Source organism: Sphaerodactylus townsendi, linkage group LG04, assembly GCF_021028975.2.
Source record: "Sphaerodactylus townsendi isolate TG3544 linkage group LG04, MPM_Stown_v2.3, whole genome shotgun sequence".
Lineage (NCBI taxonomy): Eukaryota > Metazoa > Chordata > Lepidosauria > Squamata > Sphaerodactylidae > Sphaerodactylus > Sphaerodactylus townsendi.
In genome coordinates, this window is record NC_059428.1 from 8,463,525 (window position 1) to 8,487,202 (window position 23,678).

General features: G+C 55.3%; 2 protein-coding genes across 2 annotated transcripts; one reads left to right on the forward strand and one right to left on the reverse strand.

Moving 5' to 3' along the window:
- Nucleotides 1-155: 155 nt before the first annotated feature.
- Nucleotides 156-21,187, reverse strand: ARFIP2 (ADP ribosylation factor interacting protein 2). The gene is given in 12 exon segments (XM_048494000.1): nucleotides 156-916; nucleotides 918-1,046; nucleotides 1,231-1,417; nucleotides 1,537-1,694; nucleotides 6,760-6,871; nucleotides 6,873-6,940; nucleotides 7,023-7,181; nucleotides 7,369-7,472; nucleotides 7,863-7,971; nucleotides 8,325-8,428; nucleotides 13,181-13,190; nucleotides 21,014-21,187. Coding segments are annotated over 10 exon segments (1,260 nt in total). The 5' UTR covers nucleotides 8,424-8,428; nucleotides 13,181-13,190; nucleotides 21,014-21,187; the 3' UTR covers nucleotides 156-781.
- Nucleotides 21,019-22,576, forward strand: TIMM10B (translocase of inner mitochondrial membrane 10B). Its single transcript, XM_048495257.1, has 3 exons — nucleotides 21,019-21,196; nucleotides 21,320-21,415; nucleotides 21,530-22,576. The coding sequence occupies exons 1-3, from the start codon at nucleotides 21,149-21,151 to the stop codon at nucleotides 21,716-21,718; spliced, it is 333 nt and encodes a 110-aa protein (XP_048351214.1). The 5' UTR covers nucleotides 21,019-21,148; the 3' UTR covers nucleotides 21,719-22,576.
- The last annotated feature ends 1,102 nt before the right edge of the window (nucleotides 22,577-23,678 follow it).

Consider the following 23,678-nt stretch of genomic DNA (forward strand, 5'->3'; position numbering starts at 1 on the left):
GAAGGCAGAAATCCCGGTTCATGATGCATGTTGTCAGAAGAGCCCCCACCCCCAGGGCCTCCCAGCAGCAAGCCTTCCCACCCACCCCACCCCCTCCAGAAAACAGGGCGGCGTGAAGGCAACTGCCCCCCCCCCCCCAGGACAACAGCCATCTCTGCTTCGTACCGTTTATTCTGGAATCTTTACAGACTGTAGTAGGCATTGGGGGGGGGGGCTTCACTGGGCAGGAAGAGGAGCTGGACCCTCCCCCACGCAGCAGTTCCCACCCCCCTCAGGAACGTCAGAGGGGGCTACTGGCCTTGATCCCTCCCAGAGCCCCTCGGCCCCCGGGCAGGGTCTGGCTGGAGCTCGGTCCATAGTCCCAGGGCGCTCCAGGCTCCTCACACACCCACCCCCCCCCCCCCCCCCCAAATAGCAGCAAATGAAGACCTACGAAGGCCTTCTCCAGCCCTCAGCCAGAGCCCCCTCCCCCCCCCGCTGCAGGGCAGAACAGTGGGAAGAAACAGGACCTCTCCCACCCCCTGCCAGATTCTGGCCAGGAAGGGGGCGGGGAGGCTCTTCTGCCAGGCCCCCCCCCCCCCCAGTCCTGGCTGAGGGAGGGCTGGAAATGTCTTTGAACGGCGGGGGGGGGTGTGGGGGGAGGCTGCCCAGGCCTCCTGGAGCGGAGGAGGCAGTGCCTTTCTCCAGGAAGCGCCCCTTGGAGCACTCCGCTAAACCAGTGCTTAGAAAAAAAGCGAGGGAGGGCCACAGCAGGGGGGGCAGGTGGAGTACAGGCCCTCAGCTAGGAGGTGGGGGAGGAGATCCCCTGCTGGTCCCGGCAGGTCAAGAGTCCTTGGAGTCCCTTGGAGCAGAGGGCAGGGGGGGGAGCATGGCCGAGGGAGCTCAGGTTCACTGCTCTCTCCAGCCAGGAGGGCTTGGCCAGGCGCCGGGCTCTTCAGCTTGACGCTGAACTGCCGCAGGCTCTGCTCCAGCTGCTGCTGGTTGCCGGCGAAGTAGGCGGAGATGGCGTTGTGGAAGAGCAGCAGCTGCTTGTGCATCACCTTCACCTGGGGGGGGGAGGGAGGGAGCCGGTCAGCCGGAGGCCCCACCCTCCTCGCTGGGCAACCCACATCCCCACAGGAGAAGTCCAGCCGCCTCCTACTGCAGCCCCACCCAGCTTGCTGGCGGGGGGCAAAGGGTGCTCCTGGGAGGTGTGGGGGTGAGCAGCCGCTCCCCCACCCGCACCACCGCCCTGCCTTGTTCTCCCTCCAGGAACTTCAGCTTGATGACCGCGTCGGCCACTTCCGCAGCCTTCAATCATACTTGGCGGAGGTGGGCTGGGGTTAGCTGGCGTCCAAAGCGGTGCAGAAGGGTGCATCCCCTGTGAACCCCGAGTCTCAGTTCCTCCAGGTCTGTGCGGTAGGCATCGTACTCCAGCCTGTGGGATGAGGGGGGGGGGGCAGAGGAGCAGGCGAGTGAGGGAGAGAGGGAGGTCTTGTATTCCTGCCAGTCCCAGCTGGTGCCCCCCCTAAAAAGCCTGGCCCGGCAGGGCCCCACCTGGCCGCCTCGTAGTGCTTGACCGTCATGAGGGTGTCCTCCATGGTCTTGTTGACCAGGGTGTTGATGCTGGACACGAAGAAGTTGACAGCCCCCAGGAGCGTCTCTCCGTTCTTGCAGAGCAACTTCTGGGTTTCTGCGTTGTACCCAAACTCCTCCTGTGAGAGAGGGGAGCCAAGGGGAGGGGGGTTGGTTGGGAGATGCCCAGAAAGAGCCCCTTTCCCTAAGACCCCTCACCCCTGACTCCACAGGCCTTCTGCAGGAGGCCAGCCCCCAAGCTGTTCAGGCTGCTGCGTCCCACGAAACCTCCCCACGTCAACAGTGGTGCACGTGAGCTCGCCCGTTCCATCCTCAGCTTCTGCGGGGGGGGGGGGCAGAAGAGGCCCACCCTCTGACTTTGCACCAGCCGCATTTTGCAGGCATTTCATCTTCCATGCAAAACCAAGGCCAAGTTTCAGGCTCAGCAGGAGGATCACAGGACACACCCACACACCATACTAGGCTGTGCCTTGCTGTGCTTTGGGTGGGGTTGCGGGGTGCGGTTGGATTCAGTGGGATAGCAGCATAGGGCGGCCCCTTCTCTGCCCTTCTGGAACAGGTGCAAAATGGAGGGTCTTTTTTGATGGGGGCTGTTTGGTTCTGGAACTCCTTCTGTTGGATCTGCATTCCCGAAGCTTCCTGCAAACCTCCCAACCCCCGTTCAAGCTGGTGGGAGGCAGCTGCTAACTCCCTATGAAGAGTGAATCTACCACTAGAGCCTGCTGCTGTGTCTGGGGATCAGGAAAGGAGCTGCAGGTGATATCTCAACCGAATACTTGGCCTGGTAGTAAGCACAGGACACCAGAGGAGAGCAGGGCGAGAAGGCAGGCCCTGGCAGAAAGCCCGGAAGGGCCCACGGACAAAGGACGTCTGGCAGGGAAGTGTCAGGATTCGCAAGAAAAGATCGCAGAGACCATGCTGCTGTGTGAGATCGAGGATGACTCACTAACATCCTTGGTACAAGATTTTGCAGAGTTTCAGGCAAGGGAGCTTTCTGCCGCACCTTGGGCATAACCAGCCTTGCAGTAGGGGCTGGAGAGGGACCGAGTCTGGCCAGTGTCCTGCAAGCGCCGTGTGGTGTACCATTGTCTCTCCCACAGGACAGGAACTGTGCGCACATGCGTCGTCTTGTAGTAACTGGCTGGCTTGAGAATTAAAATAATAATTCACTTGGTTTGCAAGAAACTTTGATTTCAGCGAGCCGGACCAGAGTTTTTTCTGTCAGCTAAGCAGGCCATATGGAACAGGATGCCGAGCACCTTCGCCCAGACTACTGGGGAGGTGTTGGCTCAGAATCTGGAGTTCAGACTGAGAACCAGGTAACTCCTCCAGGAGAAGAACTGAAGGCAACTGGGCTGACTCATTGCCAGCTAGGGGCCAAGTGCAATTGGTCAAAGAACTTCAAAAGGGGAGTCTGCAATTTAAAATAACATTTAAGTATGTGTATATATATATATATATATATATATATATATACATACACACACACACACACACACGTGTTATATATATATATATATATATATATATATATATATATATATATATATATATATATATATATATATATATATATATATATATATATATATATATATATATATATATATATAAAGTTATATCTATCTACATCACTATATTTGCTATTGTAACCAACCATTTCATATTTAAGTTTTAGTTGTTATAGAAAAATAATCATTCATATAGATTTTATATGTCAGCACGAGGATTTCAAGCTCACTGTTTCAACTCTCTCCTTGGAAATGAGATAAGCAATCGTCCCACTCGAATGCTTCCAAGACCCCCAGCCCCACCCCCAGATCACAGAAGCTTTAAACAGTCAGCCCTGCCTCTTTTTTTAAAAAGGCAGTCATTATTTGCACATTATTTGCAGGAGAAATGTCCCAAGTGCGCACCTTGTTGATAAGCAGGTACGGGAAGAGTTCTAGGCGTTGCTTTGTGATGTCAGCTTGGAGATATCAATGAGAATTTTTTGTTTTCCACAGTCCAGCCCCTGCCTGCTCATTTGAGATGGCGGAGTAACACGTTTGACGCACGGAGCTGTGAGCTACAACTGTGGGCAAGACCTTCAGGAACCAGCCAGAACTGCCAACTTCTGGGCTGAGAGTTCCTCTCCCGCCACGGAGAGCCCAGGGTCTCGCGGCTGGAGGGCATCAGGCTGAGGACGGTGGAAATAATCCCTGTGGAATTCTACCCCCCTCCTCTTTTCCCTCCTGTAAGGAAATTCAAGGCCGCTGACAAGCTCCTTTCCCTTCCTCTCCCCACAACAGACACCTTGGCCAGAGGCAGGTGGGGCTGAGAGAATTAGGAGAAGGAGCATGACTTCTGGCACCAAGGTCACCCAGCAGGAATGTAGGAGTCACGGAAGCTGCATCTGGTTCCACCAGATAAGACTCTGCAGCTCATCTTGGAGGGGAGTGAGAATCAAACCCGGTTCTCCAGATTAGAGTCCATCGCTCTTAACCACTACACCACGAAGCCCCTCCATTGCCTGATGAACCAAATTCCTCCCATCTTGAGGAAACCTCTCTGAGGTTGGGGGCAGAAAGTCTTTCAGTAGTGGGATACTTGATCATTAAGAATGCTTCTCCTATCCTAACACATTAGTGCTGAATGTCCTGTTTTGTTAATTGTTCAGAGTGACGGTCCGCCTGGAGTCCGTGTGAGAAAGGCTACCTATAAATAACGTGAGCAAATGGAGTGGAAGGTTTACCCAACTGGACAGAAAAGAGCAGTCTGTTCTGGCAAAAGATACACAGGCAAACAAGAAGGCAAGGAACCAGACAATCGGAGGAAGGAATGGCCACAGACATAAAGACAAATAGTGAGCATTTCTTTACATCTGCAGGAAACCAGCTAGGGATGTGTTGCGCCTTTGGGTGACCAAGGAACGAACGGCTTGCTTAATGGAGCAGAGAAGAAGAACTCAGTATCTGCACAAGATGTGGAACGCGTACCAGCCAGCATGGTGTAGCGGCTAAGAGCAGGTAGATTCTAATCTGGTGAACCGGGTTTGATTCCCCACTCCTCCACATGAGCAGCAGACTCTTATTTGGTGACCTAGATTTGTTTCCGTGCTCCTACACATGAAGCCTCCTGGGTGACCTTGGGCCAGACCTAGTTCTCTCAGGACTTTCTCAGCCTCACAAGGGGTCTGTTGTGGGGAGAGGAAGGGAAAAGCAGTTTGCAAACCTACCTTGAGACTTCCTACAGGAGAGAAAGGTGGGGTGTAAATCCAAACTCTCCTTCTGCTACCTATCCTGGAGTCACTGGGAAGAGAGTCTGAAGAATAGAGTCAATTTGATGGCTGATAGTCAAACCGAAAACTGTTCAGTTTGTGATGAGATCCACTTGGAGGTTCTCACTCAAATACGAACTTATTCACCTACTAACAATATGTAACTTGCTGCTAAAATCAGCCTCGATTCTGGATGACTGGAAAATAGAAAACACCACCCCGGAGGTGCCAGAGGGGAGCCCAGAAACTTCTTGAGGGTCAGGCAGGTCTAGCATCTACCGCGCAGTTCCTCTGGAGGAGCCACTTCGCCGAGGGGAAACCAGTCCAAGGGCTTCTGCGGAGGGCAGCCCTTGGGGTCCTTGAGGCGGGTGAAGAAGAGCAGGGACGGAGGGCGATTGGGTAGGAGACGGCCTCTGCCTGGGGTGCCAGAGGGCTTTTGCCAAAGGGCCTCACCAAAGACTCCCGAATCAGCTGGGCAATCAGGGGATAAGAGGTGGACTAATCTTGTGGATTCAGACAGCAGGAAGTAGGAATAAACAGGAAGTTCTACCACTTGGTGTGAGGGAACCGTAAGCTTGTGACATCCCACAAGGATCAGTATCAGGGCTGAATTGCTACTTAATTAGTTCATGATTATTTGGAACTGGAGGAGGCCGGGGTGAGACATCACGGCAGCAGCCAAGATTCAGGGATGGTGGTGAGAGCCGGGCCCGAAGAGCTCCAGGAGGCCTCCCTGAAGCCAGGCAAGAGAGCAATGACGCTGACAAAGCGAAGCGTCATATTGGAACATTCCTAGTGGAGCATACACAGGTTAAAAGGAGGGACTCAGTGTCTGGCGTTTGAGCCAGTCCCACCTGCTTGAGAATGGAGCACGAGGCCCTCGCAGCCCAAATCTTCATCTCAGGCTCAACTGGCTGAGACCGAGATTGGAAGAAATCTTGTGGATGGCTCAATGAAAAGGCCAACCCACTGGCTGGAAAGGGCGGACCCCATGCGAGGAATTATTACAAAGGGAGGGAAAATGAAATGGAACGGTTGGGAAATAGGTGTAGAGCAGACAAAAGGAAACGATGCCAGCGATGGTGGAAAAGCCCAGGGGGCTTCAAGAGGGGATGAGACCAAAGGGGGGAGGAGGAGGAGGAGGGGTCCGAGCCCTTGTGGCCAGGCAACCACTGAGTTCCAGTGCCAGGCCTCCCAGAACAGGCCAGATGAGTGGCTTGTGAGGGCTCCTGGCCCCGCTTCCCTCCCTGCCCACCACTCAGAGGCCTCCAGGCAGAAGCTTGTCTGGTAGAGTCCCCACTGGACACTGTTTCAAGATGCGGAGAGGACTCTTGAGCTGAAGGAGGAGTTCCAGAGGAAGCCAACCTTCCTGTCTGACGGAAACCCCCGGCCAGTGCAGTCAAGATGTGGGCGTGTGGCAGGGTCACCGCTCAAAAGCAGAGCGCTGCGGTCTCGGGCCCGTCTCCCAACGCCTCCTCACAGCCCTCGGTCTCCTCTGCCAAACCACTAAGCGCTCAGCTCTTGTCAAAAAGAGACGGGGAACTTGGAAGGGGTGGGGGGGTGAACTGCTGAAGGAAAAGGGGGGGGGGAGGAGCAGGAAATGCCTCAACCGCCTAGTCTGCTCCACCCCCACCCTCCTTGTAATAGTTGCATGTCAACCTCCAGCACAGGGGTTGGTCGGCCCTGCCTTACTGACCCCCAGCGACCCCCCTCCAATCACTACAATCAACCTGGGCACTGCTCCTGGAAGGTGTTACGGAGTGGGGGGGGGCAGAGGGCCAAGGGTGCCAGACAAGCCACACACACACACACACCCTCCCTGTCAGACAGGTAAGCAGAGGGGCAGGAGGGAGGACTCGGCCACTCTGCCTCCGGGCCCCCCGGGAGACCCACCAAGTCCCCCAGTGTCAGGGGACGGCGCGCACCTGGAGCTCCGGGGACTTCTGGCTGAGGTCGGAGAAGGCGTCTGCCAGGGCGTGCTGGGTCTGGACCAGGCTGTAGCCAAAGAGGTGGCTGAGTGAGGGGCCAGCCAGGCGAGGCCTTCGTACTAAGCTTAGTGTCCCGCAACAGCTCGATCTCGTCTCCAGCTCAGGTCAGGAAGTGCAGCGAGCCACATTAGCAGCTCGAGAGCAACTGCTTCGTGCACTGGGGGGTGGGGGAGGTGGGCTGAGCAGGCAGAGCAGGCTACCTTGAGCCATGAGGCTTCCTCGTAGCCCACCCACGTACAGGAAAAGCGCACCTTATGCGTGTTGATGCCCCCCACTTCTTGACCACATCGAACTTCTCTACAGCGATCCCAGCCTCCTGCATCGATCAGGAGCCTGGCTGGGAGTAGAACAAGTGGAGCCTGGAATTCACATGGGGAGGGGGGTCCAAACACGAGCGCTCACAGCCCCAACCCCCCTGCTCTGGCTGGGAAGGACAGAAGAATGGAAAGCAAGGCCCACAGAGAATTCCCTGCCCCACCCCACCCCGATGTGGTGACCAGGCCTAAACAAGCCGTCTCTCCTTCCACGCCCCGCTTAGAATGGTACCTGAAGCTTGGCCAGTGACAGCAACCCTGGCACAGCTATCTGGCTGGCAGGCAGGACTGGGGAGATGAGTGGTCCTTGGGGTGGGTGAGATGGAAGAAGAGACCCTGAAATGAAGGGGGCCGCCGGGGGGCAGGACACCAGGGGGGGGTGTGGAGAGCGGGAGGGGAGCCATGGAGAGGGTGCCAGGTGACACAGGGGAGGGAGGTGAGTGAGCCAGAATGGACGAGCAAGGGGCATGAGGTGACAGCCGCACGGACCAGCTGGGCAACAGGGCCCCGGGCCGAGCACTCGGCTAGCTGGGCAGCTTCCTTCCACTGGGGCTGTGCAGCCGCTCAGGTCACTCCTGGCAGAGCCCGGCGACCTGTAGCCCCCTTGGCTGGTCCGAGGATTTATCAGAAGGGAGGGCTGGGAGACAGACATGCGAGAGGCTGATCAGGAGGCAAAGAATCTTCCTGCAGCTTGCAGTGGCATACGTGGTCCTCCTGGACTCTGACCTTTGATGGAGCTGGTGGGAATGATGCCCTCCGCCGTGCCTCCGTAGCCCCCAGACACGATGCTGGTCTCGTTCAGGTTGGGCCCCGACACCATCACCTGCTGCAGGTCCTGGGGAGAAGTGGCGAAGAACCAGGTGAAAGGCCGGGCTGCCTCCTCTGGAATCGGACCAGCTTCAGAGGCTCTCAGGGGCTCAGGCAGGGAGGGAGTCTTCCTCCGCCTCCCCGCCCCCCAGCCAGTCCTCTTAACACAGATGCTGCTAGGGGGGTTGGGGGCAGCCCAGCCAGCTGCCTGCTCGGACTTAGCTGTGGCCAGAGCCCTCGGATGGGGCGCTGCAGCTTTGCTTCCAGCAACAGGTGAGCCAGCGAGGCCAGAGTTCTCCCGCTCTCCCAGCTGCCCAGACCCATCTGGCTCCCGGCCCAGCCTGCCCCCGCCTGCTGCCCTTTTACTGCCTGCCCTTTTACCTGCTCCAGCCCGTCATCCTCCTGGAGCCGCCTGGAGTCTCCGTTGCCGTGGATGGGGATCTCCATGGTGGCCGCTTTGCTCATCAGCCGGTCAGTCATGCTCACCAGTCACAGAGGCAGAAAGGAGGAGACCCTTCACTACCCTGGGCCAACCCCCCCCTCGCGCTTGAAGTGCCCAGCCCCTCCTCCCACCCCCACCCGACAAAGCTCCTCAAAGGCCCTCCTGCCCCAGAGGCACAGGACAAATAGAAGCAGGGGAAGGGGAGGCTCACCCACCCTACTCCAAGACAGCAGGGGCACCCCTCCTAGTCACTCTGCCTGGCCATAGATGGGTGGGAGGCAGGGCAGGCAGCCCAAGTGCCAGGAAGCCCCTCCCTCCCCCCATCTCCCCCCCCCCATCCAGCTACTCCAAAAATGCAAGGAAAGAATTAGAAAAAGCAGAGAGGAAGCATTTATCTTGCAAAATGAAGAATGAAATTATTTGGGTGCTGTGTGGTTTCCGGGCTGTATGGCAGTGTTCTAGCAGCATTCTCTCCTGACGTTTCGCCTGCATCTGTGTTTTAGCATCTTCCAGGGTTATGTGGCTGGCATCTCAGAGGATCTTGAATCCTCTGAAGATGCCAACCACAAATGAAACGATCAGGAGAGAATGCTGCTAGAACTGTTTCCTTATTAGCTAACTAACTAATATATTGTATGGTTTAAGAGTCTGCAGCTGTTGCATAATGGTGAGTAATTAGTAAGTGTGTTATGTTAGGCACAATGCAGAGTGTTAACTAATATTATTGAATTAGCAGCTATGGAATAAAGTACTATGTTTTGTTCCTCCGACTCCTGTTTCTTGAGACATGACAATTGGCGACGAGGATAAACATGACCGAGTCTAGCAAGTTTTGTGAAGACAAGGACTGTGAGTAAATTATGGCCTTTCAAGGGCAGCTGGAACAACTGGTGGAGTTTCCTTTGAGTGGCAGAGTTATGAGGGCGATTGGAATTTATCTTTGGCAAATGGCATAACAGACCCAGAAAAGGAAAAGAGCGTGTTTTGACCCTCTGTGGTGAAGAGGTGTTTGACCTGCATCTCATGATAGCATGAGGGCATAAGCAGCACAGAAATACTGACTGCATTAAGGAACCATTTCATTCCCAACCGTCAGAAATAGCCAAGGCAGTGTTTTTATAAACGTGATCAGGAGGGACTGAAAGCATTTGCAGATTATGTTGCAGTCTTGCGGCCCGGTTAGCACAACAATGTAATTTCAATTTGGAAGAAATGTTAAGGGATCGTCTCTGGTCTGTGGCCTGAGAGAGGCACCATTGCAAAAGTTGCTGCTGGCAAAGGAGCAGACTTGACTTTTCAAGCGACATACCAAAGCCTTGAATTTTGAATTTGCTGCAGCCTCTCTACTTGGGAGGTGCGCGACAAGCCAGAACCCACAGAGATTGCAAACAGCTGGCAGTGGGACTGTAGACCCGGGTAATGGTGAAATTCCAGAGACTGCAGCATGGTGCAATGAGATGGGAAGACCACCACAACAGAATGTTCCTGAAATGTGAGTTGTGGTGCGTTTATGAAGAGGAGAGAAGGTGTAAATTTAAAGAGGCACAATGTTTCTGTTGCGTTGGGGCCTTATTGGGAGAGTGTGCGAAAAAAAGGCATCAGGGCCAAGAAGACATGTTCACGGCTCATCTGCCACACTCTGTGGATACCTTGCTGTCTAATAGCAGCTGGCTTACAGCCAACCCCACATGAACTGATGTGATAGTGTTTACGCAGCTGATGTAATTAACCACATTACAACCACGAATTCGAGGCGTAAGTTGTCGGTGACTGTGAAGATCAGGATGTCCCTTATTGTGATGGAAGTGATTCTGGTCAGCATTCTCCATGATTTCATAGGACACTTATAAAACCTTATTTACCCACAGAATTTAGTTGGACATTCAATCTTGTGACTTACCACTTACGGATTATCAAGGACATAGGAATTTATGTGGTTGGCATGTGTAATGTCCATGTAAATATCATATATGTTTGATGGATGTTTTGAAATTGTATGTGATGGAAGGCCGGGCGAGCCTCTTGGGGTTGGACTGGTTTGGGAGGTTGGGAATTGCAATTACTGGAATTCGCTGAGGTTAGCAAGTTAACATGGGAGGTGCTGGAAAAGAGGTAAGAGTGTGTTTGCTGGGGACTGGGGCAGTATAAGGGTCCATCTATATCATTAATATCTTGATCCTTCAGTACCCCCAATGCGTCTAAAATCCATGATATTCCATTTTGCTAGCTCTAAAGTGGATGCAGAACTAGATGGGTTATTGGAACAGGGAATATTGGAGCCAGTGGTAAATGCAAAGTGGGAAACTCCAATTGTGACCCCCTGAAGGCCAATGGGGATGTCGCATTTATTAGCACATTATAGAAGTGCACAATTAACAAGGCATTGCAGAAACATCCGTGCCAGTGCCAGTTGTCAGTCAGTTGTTAGCAGCGGGGAAAGGTTTTGCAAATTAGATCTGGCGCAGGCATGCCAACAGCTGGAAGTGGATGATGCCACTGCAGAAGCCCAGACTATAGTGACTCACAGGGGCATTCAGGTAAAGCGTACGGTACAGATAGCTCTGGGATATTCCAGAGTTTGATGGAAGAAATATTAGAAACTTGCGAGTCATGCGTACGATGATGTCTTAACGATGGTAGATTGCAACTGTGAGAACTGATGACGCTGAGATGCGGGGAAAGTACTGCAGTGCTTCTCAGATGTAGGGTTCGCGTGTCGAAATGTCGTGTTTGGAGTAAGCATAGGAAGTAGAGTTTTGGATACATGGTAGATGCAAGGGAATCACCCGACATCAGCAAAGGTGAGGGCCATCAGGATGCCCCAGCACCACAGTCAAAGCAAGAGCTACAGGCATTTTGGGATTGCTAAATTTTTTACCATTCATTCTTAAAGCATAAGGCCACAGTGGCAGAGCCACTGCACCGTTTGTTGAATGGCGGGCAGTGTGGCAGTGGACAAGTCAACATGAGCATTCCGAGATCAAAAGATTGTTGTCAGTGTATTGGTTCATTGATGAGGAGGAAGCCATTGATTTTGGCGATGCGATGCCTCCCGTGTGGAGTTGGGCAGTGTTGAGCCATCAATTGGAGGGATATCACGGGGCTCCAGTGCGCGTGGGGCGTTGTCTGGCCCGGAGGCGTAATTATCGCGCAAATAGATAAGAGCAGTAATAGTGGCTGGGAGTTAAGAAGTTTCATGATTCGTGTATGAAACCGACGTTACAGACCATAAGCGCTGTTGGGATTATTTTCCTCAGGAAGCAGACACCTGTGTCCCCTAGAGATATGCGGTGGGCAATGTTTCTGAATGCATATGATTATGTCTTACAGCACCAGTAGGAAGTGGGCATATGAGTAGCGTTGAGTGCCGAATTACCGAGGGAGGAGGAAGATCACTCCCACTTTTGGAAGGTTTGATGTTGGAATCATTATCAGAGCCTCAGTGCAAAGCGACAGAAAATGTGAAGAGGTCAGCTAAGGACCCAGTGCTTGCCGAGTCTTGAATTGGGCATGGAAGGGTTAGCCATTGGGTAAGTTAAGAGGAAAATTTAGACCATTTGGAATGAGGCGGCCACGGATATCCGTCCACAAAGGGGTGCTTACTGTGGGAAATAGAGTAGTGATCCCAGCAGCTTTAAGGATTGGGGTGCTGGGGGCCTTGCATGTAGGGCACCCACCGGTGTAAGTGAGAATGAAGGCATTGGCCGTGGTGCTGTTGGCCAAAGATGGATAGCCAGAAACTCGAAATGGGTGGCCAGGTGCAGGGGAGTGTCGAATAGCATGACCTGCCCACCTCGAACCTACCTATCAATGGAGTCCACAAAAGACGAGTAGTCAAGGGTACATATTATTGATTTTGCAGGGCCTTTCCAGGGCCAGGTGTTTCTCATTGTAGTGGATTCATATTCCAAATGGCTGAAGTAGTGCCGTATGTCAATGACATCACAAGCAGTAGTGGGGCACTGCGTAAGTTATTTGCAGCATAGCCTCGGTCACGGTGGTATGGGATAATGGGACAGCGTTTGTATCTAAGAATTTGAAGTATTCCTGGCTAATGGTGTTGTCGCCAGATTTACCTCGGCCCCTTGCCCTTTCATCCGACTCTGAATGGGCAGGCAGAAAGGATAGTGCGTGCAACAAAGGATGCATTGCGGCGAATAGTAGAGTTGGCACCGTTAGGTTGGCGAATTTTTTGTTAACACAGCACATAACACGTGCACAGCCACGGGAGGAGTCCTGCTGAGTTGCTAATGAATCGGAAACTTCCGGCGTTGCTGGACGAATGCATCCCGATTCAGTTATTGATAGTCCTTGAAAAGAAGACCAAGTGTTGAAAGCACCTCGGACATTTGATAGGGATGACCACGGTGTATGTCGAAATTATGGAGCAAGGTCATGTTGGTCCCAGCATTGAGGCCAGCCAGGGGCCACTTAATCTTATAGGGTGGAAACTGAAGAAGGGCAGGTGATCCGCGAACATGTTGACCAAGTAAGGAAGAAGTGCCAGGTCAACAGTGAATCAGGAACCCCAGGTCCTTGAGGGAATCTAGAGATTAAGGGGCAGATATGGAGCTGCAGGATGAGGAAAGCAATAAATAGTCAATTGTCGAGAACCTGAAGTAGGTATGAATGAGGAGATGCAGGATAAAGGAAACAAAGGTCAATTGTTTTGCAGAACCAGGAACAAACACAGACTCAGGAGCCAGAAGCGGGAGCTGGGGCGATAGCGAAAGAGAATCCCACAGATTATTACAGGAGTTGGGGGAAGGGGTGCCAATGTATTGTATGGTTTTAAGAGTCTGCAGCTGTTGCACTGTAATTGGTAATTAGTAAGTGTGTTATATTGAGCACAGCTGCAGAGTGATTTTTAAGCTATGTGTGAGTAGCAGCTATGGAATAAGTACTATGTTTGTTCCTCGACTCCTGTTTCTTGAGACATGACAAGTGGTCCGGCGTGAAAGCCGACAATGAAATTATTATCCATCCTTTGAAATTCTTGCCCAGATTCCCAAGACAGAATGAGTGAGGAGCTCTTCGAGGCCTCGGCTGACCAAGTCACTGGGGCACTGTGGGCTTTCCAGGCTGTATGGTATCCTGGTAACATTTTCTGGACATTTCACCTGCATCTGGCTGGCATCTTCAGGGGATCTGATGGGCTGTCATTTTCTCCACTTGCTTCATCAGATCCTCTGAAGATGCCAGCCCTCCAGAAACAATCATTGCTTCTAACTAAATAAGGGAAGTGTTTTCAACACCTGAAATATCACTAAGGGATCAGGTGTTCAAAACAAACAGATTTCATATTTTGTGAACCCTGTTGAGGCTTAGATCCAATTTTATGCCAAAGCAATTGGATCGGCCAGGATCCCCACAGGTGGGATATAAATCTTTTAAACAAACAAGAACTGCCCTTTCGCCTTCTTTTGTTTTACTGGTCACTATTTTGGTCCTTCCCTTTGAACATGTAAACTTTCAATGCTGAAATTGCGTGGAAAAACCTCTGCTTTCTTTTTTTTTTTAATAAAAGAACAAAAATTGTGGGGAAAATTGAAGCAATTCAAAGCTCACCTTGCTATAAACCTTAAACTGGTTTAAGCTAATTTAACAACATAAAATGTATAACCTGGCACACAAAATTATATGAAATCTATGTCTATGTAATTCAAGAGTAGAAATGGGTTCTCTGCTTGAGGAACCCGGCGTCCTGTATCTGGCCCTGCCGGCCGATCTGGGATGTCTCCCGGCGGGTGGTGGGATCGTCTGCGGAGCTAGCTCTCCCTTGCCTGCTCTTTGAGCGCGAGGCGGTCGATTCGTTAAAGGCGGCGCCGACTTCTGCCCTTCAGGCATTGGGGAGTCAGTGCTCTTGCTTGGGTGAGGCATGCCTGCCTCCCATGGGAATGGAGGTGCGCTGTTCCCCCTGGGAGCTGGCCAAAGGGTTTCGCGTGGAACCCTGAGCACTGGTGGAGAGGGACAGAAGCGAGGAATAATGGGGAAGCTATTTTATTTGGAATTTTTTTGCGATACTCTGAAGGAACCCTCAATAATTGTTGCCTTTGGTTTTAGCGTTTTGGTTTGTGGTATTAGGCTCCCAGCTGGTTTTGCCTTGTTTTTTTTAGCTGTTTTCGTGAAATTTGCTGCACTGTTTGCATAAAGCATGCGCCAGCGGCATAGCCGGTTTAAGCGAGCATGGCGGACGGATTACCAGCCAGCCGGTTCCCCTGACCTCTTACATATAATACCACATTAAAAAAAATAGTAACAATATAATGCAATACTACTTATTCAACAGACTTATTGAGCAAATATAAAGCAGTCCAGTTGACATCCATATTCTCCTCTATACCTCTCTCCATCTCATACTCTGTTATGATTTAAAGAGTTGTCTTAATAAACCACAGCCTCTCCTCTATAAGTTAATATACCTTGTCCAACCTCCAATTCTGTTTATGCGTTTTACCATAAAGGCAGATTATGGTTGATGTGCTGATCTATCCATCACACAATAGTGATGCCCTTTAAATTTCCACTCTTCAACTTTCGGTGTTATGTCTGACTTTACATCTGTGCATACATCATCACATGGAATAATGCAGGCATATGTGGTGTTAATGCTTGATCTGCAAAGCAGCTGGACCCAACAAATGGCGATGGGCTGGGAAATTTGCAGGACATTCATTCACAGAGGTCACCATGGGCGAAAGCGCTACCTAGAAGTAGGCCCATATCCCTCCCGACCACCCAAGCATTTCATCTATTGTTTCCTGCCAGGCCTGTGCGTTTCTGACACAAAGGGTACGCAATTCTTGTCTGGAGGGAAATACTCTGGAGTACCCTGATGGCTATGCACTGCAGCAGCCACTGGGAGAAAGCGGCAGGGCTCAAGCCTGAAAGCCCCTCCCCTGCCTCCCCACACACACAAGATGGGTCCAGGACAGGTGATAGCGGTCCTCCACAACTGAGGAATGAACAGCCCTCTGAGGCCAGCGGGGGGGGGACTGGGAATGGCGGCCGAACCCCAGCCCCAGCTCTGCCTTTCCAAGTGACACCATCAGCTGACCCAGCCCCAGCTGCAACCCCCTCGCCATGCCTGCCTGCCTGGCAGCCCTCGCCAGAAGGACAACCTGCAATGCTTACAGGAACAGCCTGCGCTGGCGCCATGCATTGTTGGCTCGCACTCGGTGAGCTCTTCATGCTCTTTATTTCAATTACCCCATTGTCCAGTTCAGGTGTGTGTCTGCAACCTCGCGGCTCTCCAGGTGCTCATAATTCCCATCAGCCCCCTGCCAGTTGCAGACCCCTGGCTCTGGATTCTTGCCACCACAAAACTCGGCTGAGCTTTTCCTAGTTCCTCAGGGAAGCTTCAGGAGGAGCCAGATATGCCTGCCCCACAGATATGCTGGGGCAATCTGAGGTGATCATCCCCATAACGTTAGCTAACGCAACCCTGCCCCGCTGCTCACGATGCCTCACGAACATTCTTGCTACTTAAAAGCTGCCTCTGACTGGTTTGTTTGGAGGGATGCTAACATTCATCTGTCACCACTGAAAGGGGAGGAGAGCAAATAAAACAAGCAATGAGAAGAAACCCCGGGACACATTTTGATGTTACACAACAAGCGGTACGTGCTTTGAAATGATATTTACTTCCCTGGGATGACTGATGAACTTCCACCGGGATGCCCAGCCCGTGACTTCTCTTCCCGAGGTTTGCAGGCACCACGAGGTCAGAGTCCCCCTCCTCTTTGCCACACTGGGAGGGTCAAAAGCCACTCAGAGGCGGGGTCATTCGTCACTGGTGTTTCCATCTGTGACAGAGGGTGTAACAGACTTCTCTCTCCGTGATACCCCTCTAGAAGATGCGACCCGGCCACAGATGCAGGCAAAACCCTAGGGAACAAGATCCACCAGACCCCATGACCCACGCAGCCCCGGGAGAAACCCACCAGGAGCCAGTTGAATCCAGCTGCTTGAGAAGCCTTCGATGATACATTTTCCATTTGTAGCTTTGGAATAGAGGCGTGCTTCGGAGCCCAGATGGAATGAATTCCCTTCCACAGTCGAGGCTCAGAGTTGGGGCCAGCCGACATTTGCCCGTGTTCCCTTCCCCCCACCTCTCCTCCTGGATCAGGGGCTTGGACAGATTTATGGAAGTTGAATCTCAGATCTCCAGACTGCAAATGCCTTAGCGAAAATGCCTGCGGGGGCAGCAGCAGCAGCAGAGAGGCCATTGCTTTCACCCTCCTGCAGGTGGAGCTCCCAAAAAACACAATTTGGAGAAGCCCACTGCGAGGTAGCAGAGAGCTATGGACTAGATGGACTCTGAGTCACAGTCCAGCTGAAGCTTATTCTTATGTTCTTAGGGCTAGAATTCACCGACCCAGGATAAAAACAGTCCTTTGACATTTTTTCCACACAAGTTATCTAAATCCACACGCGGCCAAAAATCCCGGATTCTGTGCACATTCTACAAACCAATCAAGCGTGCACCTCAGTCCAGTTTCTCATTTTGTGTAATCTGTTTATTTTTGCCGAAATTATGTTTGTGGAAATCCAGTCGTGTTTTCCCCTGCACGCTGGGAAGCCAGCAAACATAATGGAACCTGGACAGGTTCCCTCCCAGTTCCTGGAAACGCCCACCTCCAGAAGCCTACCTCACGGTCTCTGGGGCTGGGAACTGGGTCACTCCACTGGGCAGAAGCCAGAAAACGCAATCCCACAGGGGGAGGGAGTTCCAAAGCGAGGACTGCACGCGGGAGGCGGGCTGCTCGCCCCACCCTCACCCTACCTCCCTGGGTTTGGGCGCCGGGAGGCCACTGCCTCCCTGGGAGAGGAAGCCTGCTGTGATTCGTCCCACCCGAGGCTCCGCATACATGCGGAGAAAACTGCACCACTGCCGCGGCTGCCTAAGCGTTGGCTTTTTTACGCTGGCTCAGGACCAGCCACACTCTGCAGGGGAACCAGGTGGGAAAAAAACATTTTGAAAAGACATCCCACAATGAGTCCTTACGTAGGACTTCCGAAGCTGATGCTGCAGAGGAGTCCTATGAGCCAGAGTGAGTGCAGTTCCAGTGGCCTGAAAGGGAGTGACCAAAGGGAAGCAGTTCCTGACAAAGGCAGAACCTTCATGCCAGCTGGCAGGTGGGCACTGTGGCGTTTGACAGGTAGGCATCCAAGCAGGAGCCAGCTAGCAGCTCTACCCGAGGCTCCAGGTTATTGCGAGGACTGGAGGCTAGACAGGTTTAGCACCGCTGCAGGAGAAACAAGTTAATTCTGCCCCCCTTCCCCAACTACCAAACCCGGCTTTCTTCCCTCTACACTCAGCACAGGAGATACCTGCCTCTGCCATGACCTGGCCACTGGGATCCGTGCCTCCAAAGTGAGCTCACCACAGGCGTCTGAGAGCCCCTCTACAAAATTGCCGGCTGGAAGAGCTGGCAGAGGCTCCAGCTGATAGAGAAATACCACAGGCTGATAATGATTGGGAGCCAGGAGGGAGTGCGGAGGACGTGACCCCTCTCTGCAGGCGCGCCCACTGGAGTAGCTTCCGTTGCACTCTGACCTCAAAGCAAGATGCCAGCCCGACGACCTCGTGGCCCGGTGGTGTAATAATGTCACTGCTGACCCAACTGCTGAAGCGCCATGAGTAGAAACGTTGGGACGCCCAGCAGGACCCTCACGGTGCAAGCCTTCTGAGTCGCACCGCGCCCCCACTCCTCATCCCCCTGGAGTCCGCGGGTCATGAGCACTGTCTGGCTCCAGTCACGGTATAGGGACAATGGTCTTGCCCCAGGTGAGGAATTAGGCTCAGACAGCTTAGCAGCTCGCCTTGCGTAGCCAGGTGAGATCATGCATCACATGATGATCCTCCAGGTCTCACGGATCTCCAGCTCATCTCCCTACCTACCTCCTTTGCGCCACAGCCAATGGCCAAACCCTAATAAAGGTGCCAGAGACCAGCACAGGGGCAGAGTTGTCCAGGATCCGCGAGAATCCCAGCGCTTCCTGTTGCTGACCGCTCTCCCACACCAGATGGGAAACCTCCTCCAGCGTCTCGCGCCTATTCCTTAGCGGCGACCCTCGCGGGGATGGCTATTACCAGGGGCCTCTGCCAGCCAGCCTGCCCTGCCTCTTCGGACACACTCAGGCTGCTGCAGCTTTTTAATGTCTGCTCAAACTTGGTTTCTGGAGTTGACCTGGAGGCCAGTCACATGCATCCAACCTAACCTACCTCTCCAAAGTTGTTGTTGTGATGATAAAGGCAGGAGAAGGGAACAATATAGTAGCCACTCTGGGTCCCCTTTGGGGGGGCCAAAAGGCAGAACAGTCCACACAAACAAGCGATGCTCAGCGCCCGGCTGCGGCTTCACTCACCCTCCCGGTTCTGCCACAGCCCTACGCCACCGGTGGGATCCGCGCCCATGGGCCGGCTGCTTCCAGTGCTCAAACTATCCTGAAGCTGCCGCGGCTGGCGAGCACTTCACCAGAGCGCCGCCAGCCCTAATCCCCTGGGGCTCCTGCTTTGGCGTGCGCTGTGCCTGTCCCATTTCCCACACAGCAGCCCCTGCTGCCCTGCCATCACTCAAGTGCACCGCACAGATACGCGCTTGCGCTTGTCTGACAAAGGAAGTCACCGCGGCATGTATCTCAGATTTCCTTGCCAGAATTCTGATCCGCTACTCCCAAAAATATTCCGAGAAACGTTTACATCCCCTGTCATGGAAGGCACCTCGAGCGGCTCCCTTGAGTCCTGGCACCTTCGTGCCAGCCTCTCTCCCTCCTTCCACAAAGTCGCGTCCAAGGCGATCGTCATCTGTAGGGTGTTGTGGGGTTTCGGGCACTGCCATGGCCCATGTTGCCCAGCAACTACCCGGAACATGCCCAGCCACAGCAATCAGGAGAAACCCACAACCAGCTACCCAGTGATTCCAGCCGTGAAAGCCTTCGACAATACCTCTGTCCCCTGCCCCAGCCTCTGAGTGGCAGCCTTTAAGCATGTAACCAATGGAGCCAAACAGGACTGCCCCCGGCCCCGGAGATTCCTGCCAAGGGGCAGCCGCACTCAGGACAGCCAGAAGCGCACACTGCGAAGGACCAGCTCTCCCCTTCTACGAGGACAGGATGCAGGCAGCATTACCCAGGAGCACCTGAGCCAGGCACAAGCCCTGTGAGGAAACTGTGGCCAGGCCAACCCAACCCAACCCAACCCCCTCCCTCTCCCAAGACCCCCCCCCACAACCAACCCCTGGGAAAAGTGCAAAGATGGCCCGAGAGCCAACCCACCGCCCGCCCGTGCCCACCAGGACGGAGCCCCCTCCCCCCGGCCAGCGCTCAGCTTGGACTGTGGAGCCGGAGTGACTCTCGCCACAGCTTGAGCCTGGAAGCACTTCTGAAGCCAACAAGGTGTGTGTGTGTGTGTGGGGGGGGGGGGGGCACTGGTAAGAAGCATTGAAGAAGCAAAGCCCACTTGGCCAGATGCCGGCTGCCCCACCGCAGCTGCCCTCTGGAACAGCCGCCCACCAAGGGCCCAAGCGCAGGAGAGCTGGATTTTGGGCCTAACTTATCAAGAAGCAAAATCCTCAGCGGGCACCAAAATGGACACCCAGGGGGCCTGGCAGTGCGGGGGGGGGGGGCGGGGGCACTTCTGAGCCAACTGCAGCCCAGGAGGGAGGGGGTGTGTGTGTGTGAGTGTGTGTGTGTGTGTGCAGCGCACTCCCCAGGAGAGCAGCAGGCCACACCAAGTCAAACAGCCTCCGTGCCTGGAGGGCAGGCAGGGCCACGCAGTGCTGCCAGGTGAGCCAGGTGTGCCAGCCCTGCCCAGGCGAGGCCCGCCTCCTCCTGCCCCTCCCTGCCCAGGCAGGCGGGTAGCGGGACATGATGGGCAGCGGCAGCAGCGCGGGGGGGGGGAGGGAGGCGCAAGAAGGGGGGCCGCAGCTGGCCGCCGGGCTCCCTTGGCGAGCGGGTCTCACCGGGGCCGGGCCGGCCTGAGCGGGGGGGGGGGGGCGACCGGCGGCAGCAGCAGCCCTGCCTGTCCTCCCCCCCGGAAAGCCCCGAGGAGGGTCCCCAGGAGGGCCACGGCAGGCGCGGGTCCCCCCGGCCACAGTCCCCCCTGCTCCCGGCTGCCCCTCCCCTCGCATAGCCCGCCAAGCCCCCCACCCCACCCGTCGCTCAGCGAAGCCTCCACCCCCCCCCCGGGGCCAGCTGCACAACACCTGTTGGAACACCTGCCGGCGGCCAGGGAGGCCCCTCCCCTCCCCACCCCACCCCGGGATGCTGAGCAAGGCCAGAGAGGGGGAGGAGCCAAAGGGCCGGGGGGAGGGGCCAGGGCACAGCACCCCCTCCCCTCCCGCAGGTGCTCCCTCCCGGCCTGCCTGCCTGCCTGCCCCCCCCCGCGCCGGCGCTTCCAAGGACCCTCCCCCCGCCCCGGCTCCAGACCCCCCCCCCGGCAGACAGACAGACAGACAGGCGGCCTCCCGCCACCGCCCTCGCCCGCTGGCCCCGCGCCAAGGCCACGTCTCCGCCCCGGCCCTGCGCCCCCCCCCCCCGCCGCCTCCCCCCTCCTCCTCTCCGGGCCGCCCCCGCCCGCCCGCCCGCCTCACCTGACCTGGCCTGCCTCACCTGCCGCGCTCACCTGCCGCCGCCGCCGCCGCCGCCGGGCCCGTCCCGGAGCCTGGGGGCCTCAGATCCGGCGGAGGGGGCGGGGCGGGGGTGCCGGAAGCCGCGTCACGAGCCACGGCGGCCGGACCGGAAGTGGCGGAGGGCCCCGATGGAGCTGCCGGCGGCGGCGGCGGAAGAGACCCAGCAACTGCGCAGCGTGAGCCCCGGGGGGGCGGGGGCGGGCGGGGGGAGCAGTGGGGGCGTGCGCGCGCGCCCGCTTGAGGGGAGGGGGGCGCTGAGTGACGCGCGCGCGCGCACGTGCGGCGTTGTCTCGTTGCAGCTGCGGGACTTCCTGCTGGCCTACAACCGCCTGACCGAGTCCTGCTTCCAGCGCTGCGCCTGCGACCTCGGCCACCGCGCCCTCTCCCGCCGGGAGGTGAGACCCAGCAGCAGGAGGGGGCCCGCGGGGGGGGGCTGGGGCTGGGGCTCCCCCTCCCGCTCCTCCCGCTCCTCCCGCCCGCCCGCCCACGTGCCTGTCGTGTCTCTGCAGGAGTCGTGCCTGGACTGCTGCGCGGGGAAGCTGCTGCGCTCCAACCACCGCCTGATGGCCGCCTACGTCCGCCTCATGCCCGCCCTGCTCCAGCGCCGCCTGGCCGACCAGGCCCCCGACCCCGCCCGGGACCCCGGCCCCTCGCCCCCCCGCGCCGCCGCCGCCGCCGCCGGGCTTCCTCCCGAGTAGGGTCTGGCCGGGCGGGGGACACACAGGGACATCCCTGCAAGACCCACAGACGCCACCCTCGTCCGTGGCCAGCACTGCTTGAACGCAGCAGCCCCCCACGTGGCCCCTGGCGCCCCCCACCACACCCAGGGGCCTTTATGTGCAGCCTGGCAGGCCTCTGACTTCCTTCTGCGCCTTCCAGCCAAGGCGCCCTTTTGAACACCGTGTTCAGCCGTGGGTGGGGGCAGCTGGCCGTTTGCGCGAGTGCTGCACTTAAAAGTATTGGGCGGTCAGTGTTCCCAGTTGGCGCCACCATGTCTGCATCTCCGCCAGGTCCCGGGGCTGGCTCGGAGCAACACGGCCCGAAGGCGTGACGTTTGGAGTTGGTTCTCCGGCCACCTGCTCCTCCCACACGGCCGCCGGTGCTGCCCAGGAGTCCTGCTTCGATACAGGCTGATCCAAGCCCACATTTGCCCAAGCAGTTTGAAGGCAGTTGAAGCCACCCAGTATTGCAGCAATGCCAGCTGCTATATTCTGTTCTTCTCCACCTTGAGACCAGACCCACTGGTTTCAGTCAGCGGCAATAATATCCCCTGTTTCCAAGTAGCCCTTCTAACTCAGCATCTCCACTTCGCGCAATTTTTGTGGGGGAGTTTATCCCCGAATTATTTTCCAGCTTATTTGACTTTGTGCTGCCTCTCGTTTGCAGCACAACACATGTGTAGTGTTTATATCCAGAGATAACCACGTCTAGTTGATTGTCTTCATTTCATCACTGTGTCAAAGGTGGGGATTTCTGACCGACCCGCATCCCTGCGAGGATGCCGTCCCCTGACCGGGGGCCTTGGAATAAATCTCCTTCCAATAGGTTGACCACAACTGGGTCTCGGCTCTCACTCACACAGTAGAATACCCCAGCAGAAGCAACAGCCTTAATTGTAAAGATTAAAGAAAAGGTTCAGGTGTAAGCATCAGGCAACAGACAAACAGGTAGAGTGCCATGAAACAACAAAGTAGCTGGTGGGTGAAGGCAAGCAGGTTCTGGCATCTTCAGCTCAGCCGTCGGTGGGAGATGCCGCCAGTGTCGTGCAGTAGCTGGCAGGCTCTAATCTGGACGACCGGGTTCGATTCCCGCTCCTGCTCCCCATGAAGCCTTCTGGGTATCCTTGGGCCAGTCACAGTTCTCTCAGAATTTTCTCAACCTCACCTACAAGGTGTCTGTTGTGGGGGAGGGGATTGCATGCTGCTTTGAGACTGGAAAAGAGGTAGGAAAAAGGGGTGTCAAAACCAACTCTTCTTCGGAGGGTCCCTTGCCTGTTACAGGTGTTGGGCCATGCTGGGAAAAACTTATGCCAGGTGGTTATAGGCTACCGTTTTAGGAAACTGGACCTCTGACCCCCTAACCAGTATCAGGTATAACACCCTGATCCCAAAGATGTCTCTCAAAGGGGGGCATGCTTTCTCCTCCCCACTGACTTTGCTGAGAGCACGTAAATCAGATCGCTTTGAAAGGCTATCGAAGGAGCCGACTCCAAGCGTTGCGTCTTATCTGGAGTTCAGCGGAAGAGCTGGTCAGCGTTTGGTTTGGAACTCTCCCCATGTTGCAACTGGGGTGACCCGTCAGGGTGCATGACGTGGCCAAACACTGATGTTGAATCTGTCGGGCTGATTGATACAGAGGTGACCGTTTGTCTCGACATGCTGAGTTTTTGAAATGCCCATTATATTTGCAGTGCCACTTAGCAGCAAGCAGCCTGGCCACCCCTGTCTCAGCCCAGGTGGGCATCCTGGCACCCGGACCTCTTTAAGGATCTCCGCCTCCTCTGGCTCTCGGGTTCCCCCCCTCCCCAGCCCTCCTTGTCTGCCCTGCTCTTCTCTCCACACTCCAGTCTTCTGCCAGGATGGTGCTGTGTGCTCAGGGCACCACCCCTAGGGGATGAGTCATGCTGGAACAGCCCCCACCCCCCGGCCCGTGTTTCCC

Coding starts and splice junctions, on each gene's coding strand:
- TIMM10B (XM_048495257.1), top strand. CDS start 21,149: ATGGAGCTGCCGGCGGCGGCGGCGGAAGAGACCCAGCAACTGCGCAGC. Junction 21,197..21,319: donor AGACCCAGCAACTGCGCAGC/GTGAGCCCCGGG, acceptor GTCTCGTTGCAG/CTGCGGGACTTCCTGCTGGC. Junction 21,416..21,529: donor GCGCCCTCTCCCGCCGGGAG/GTGAGACCCAGC, acceptor GTGTCTCTGCAG/GAGTCGTGCCTGGACTGCTG.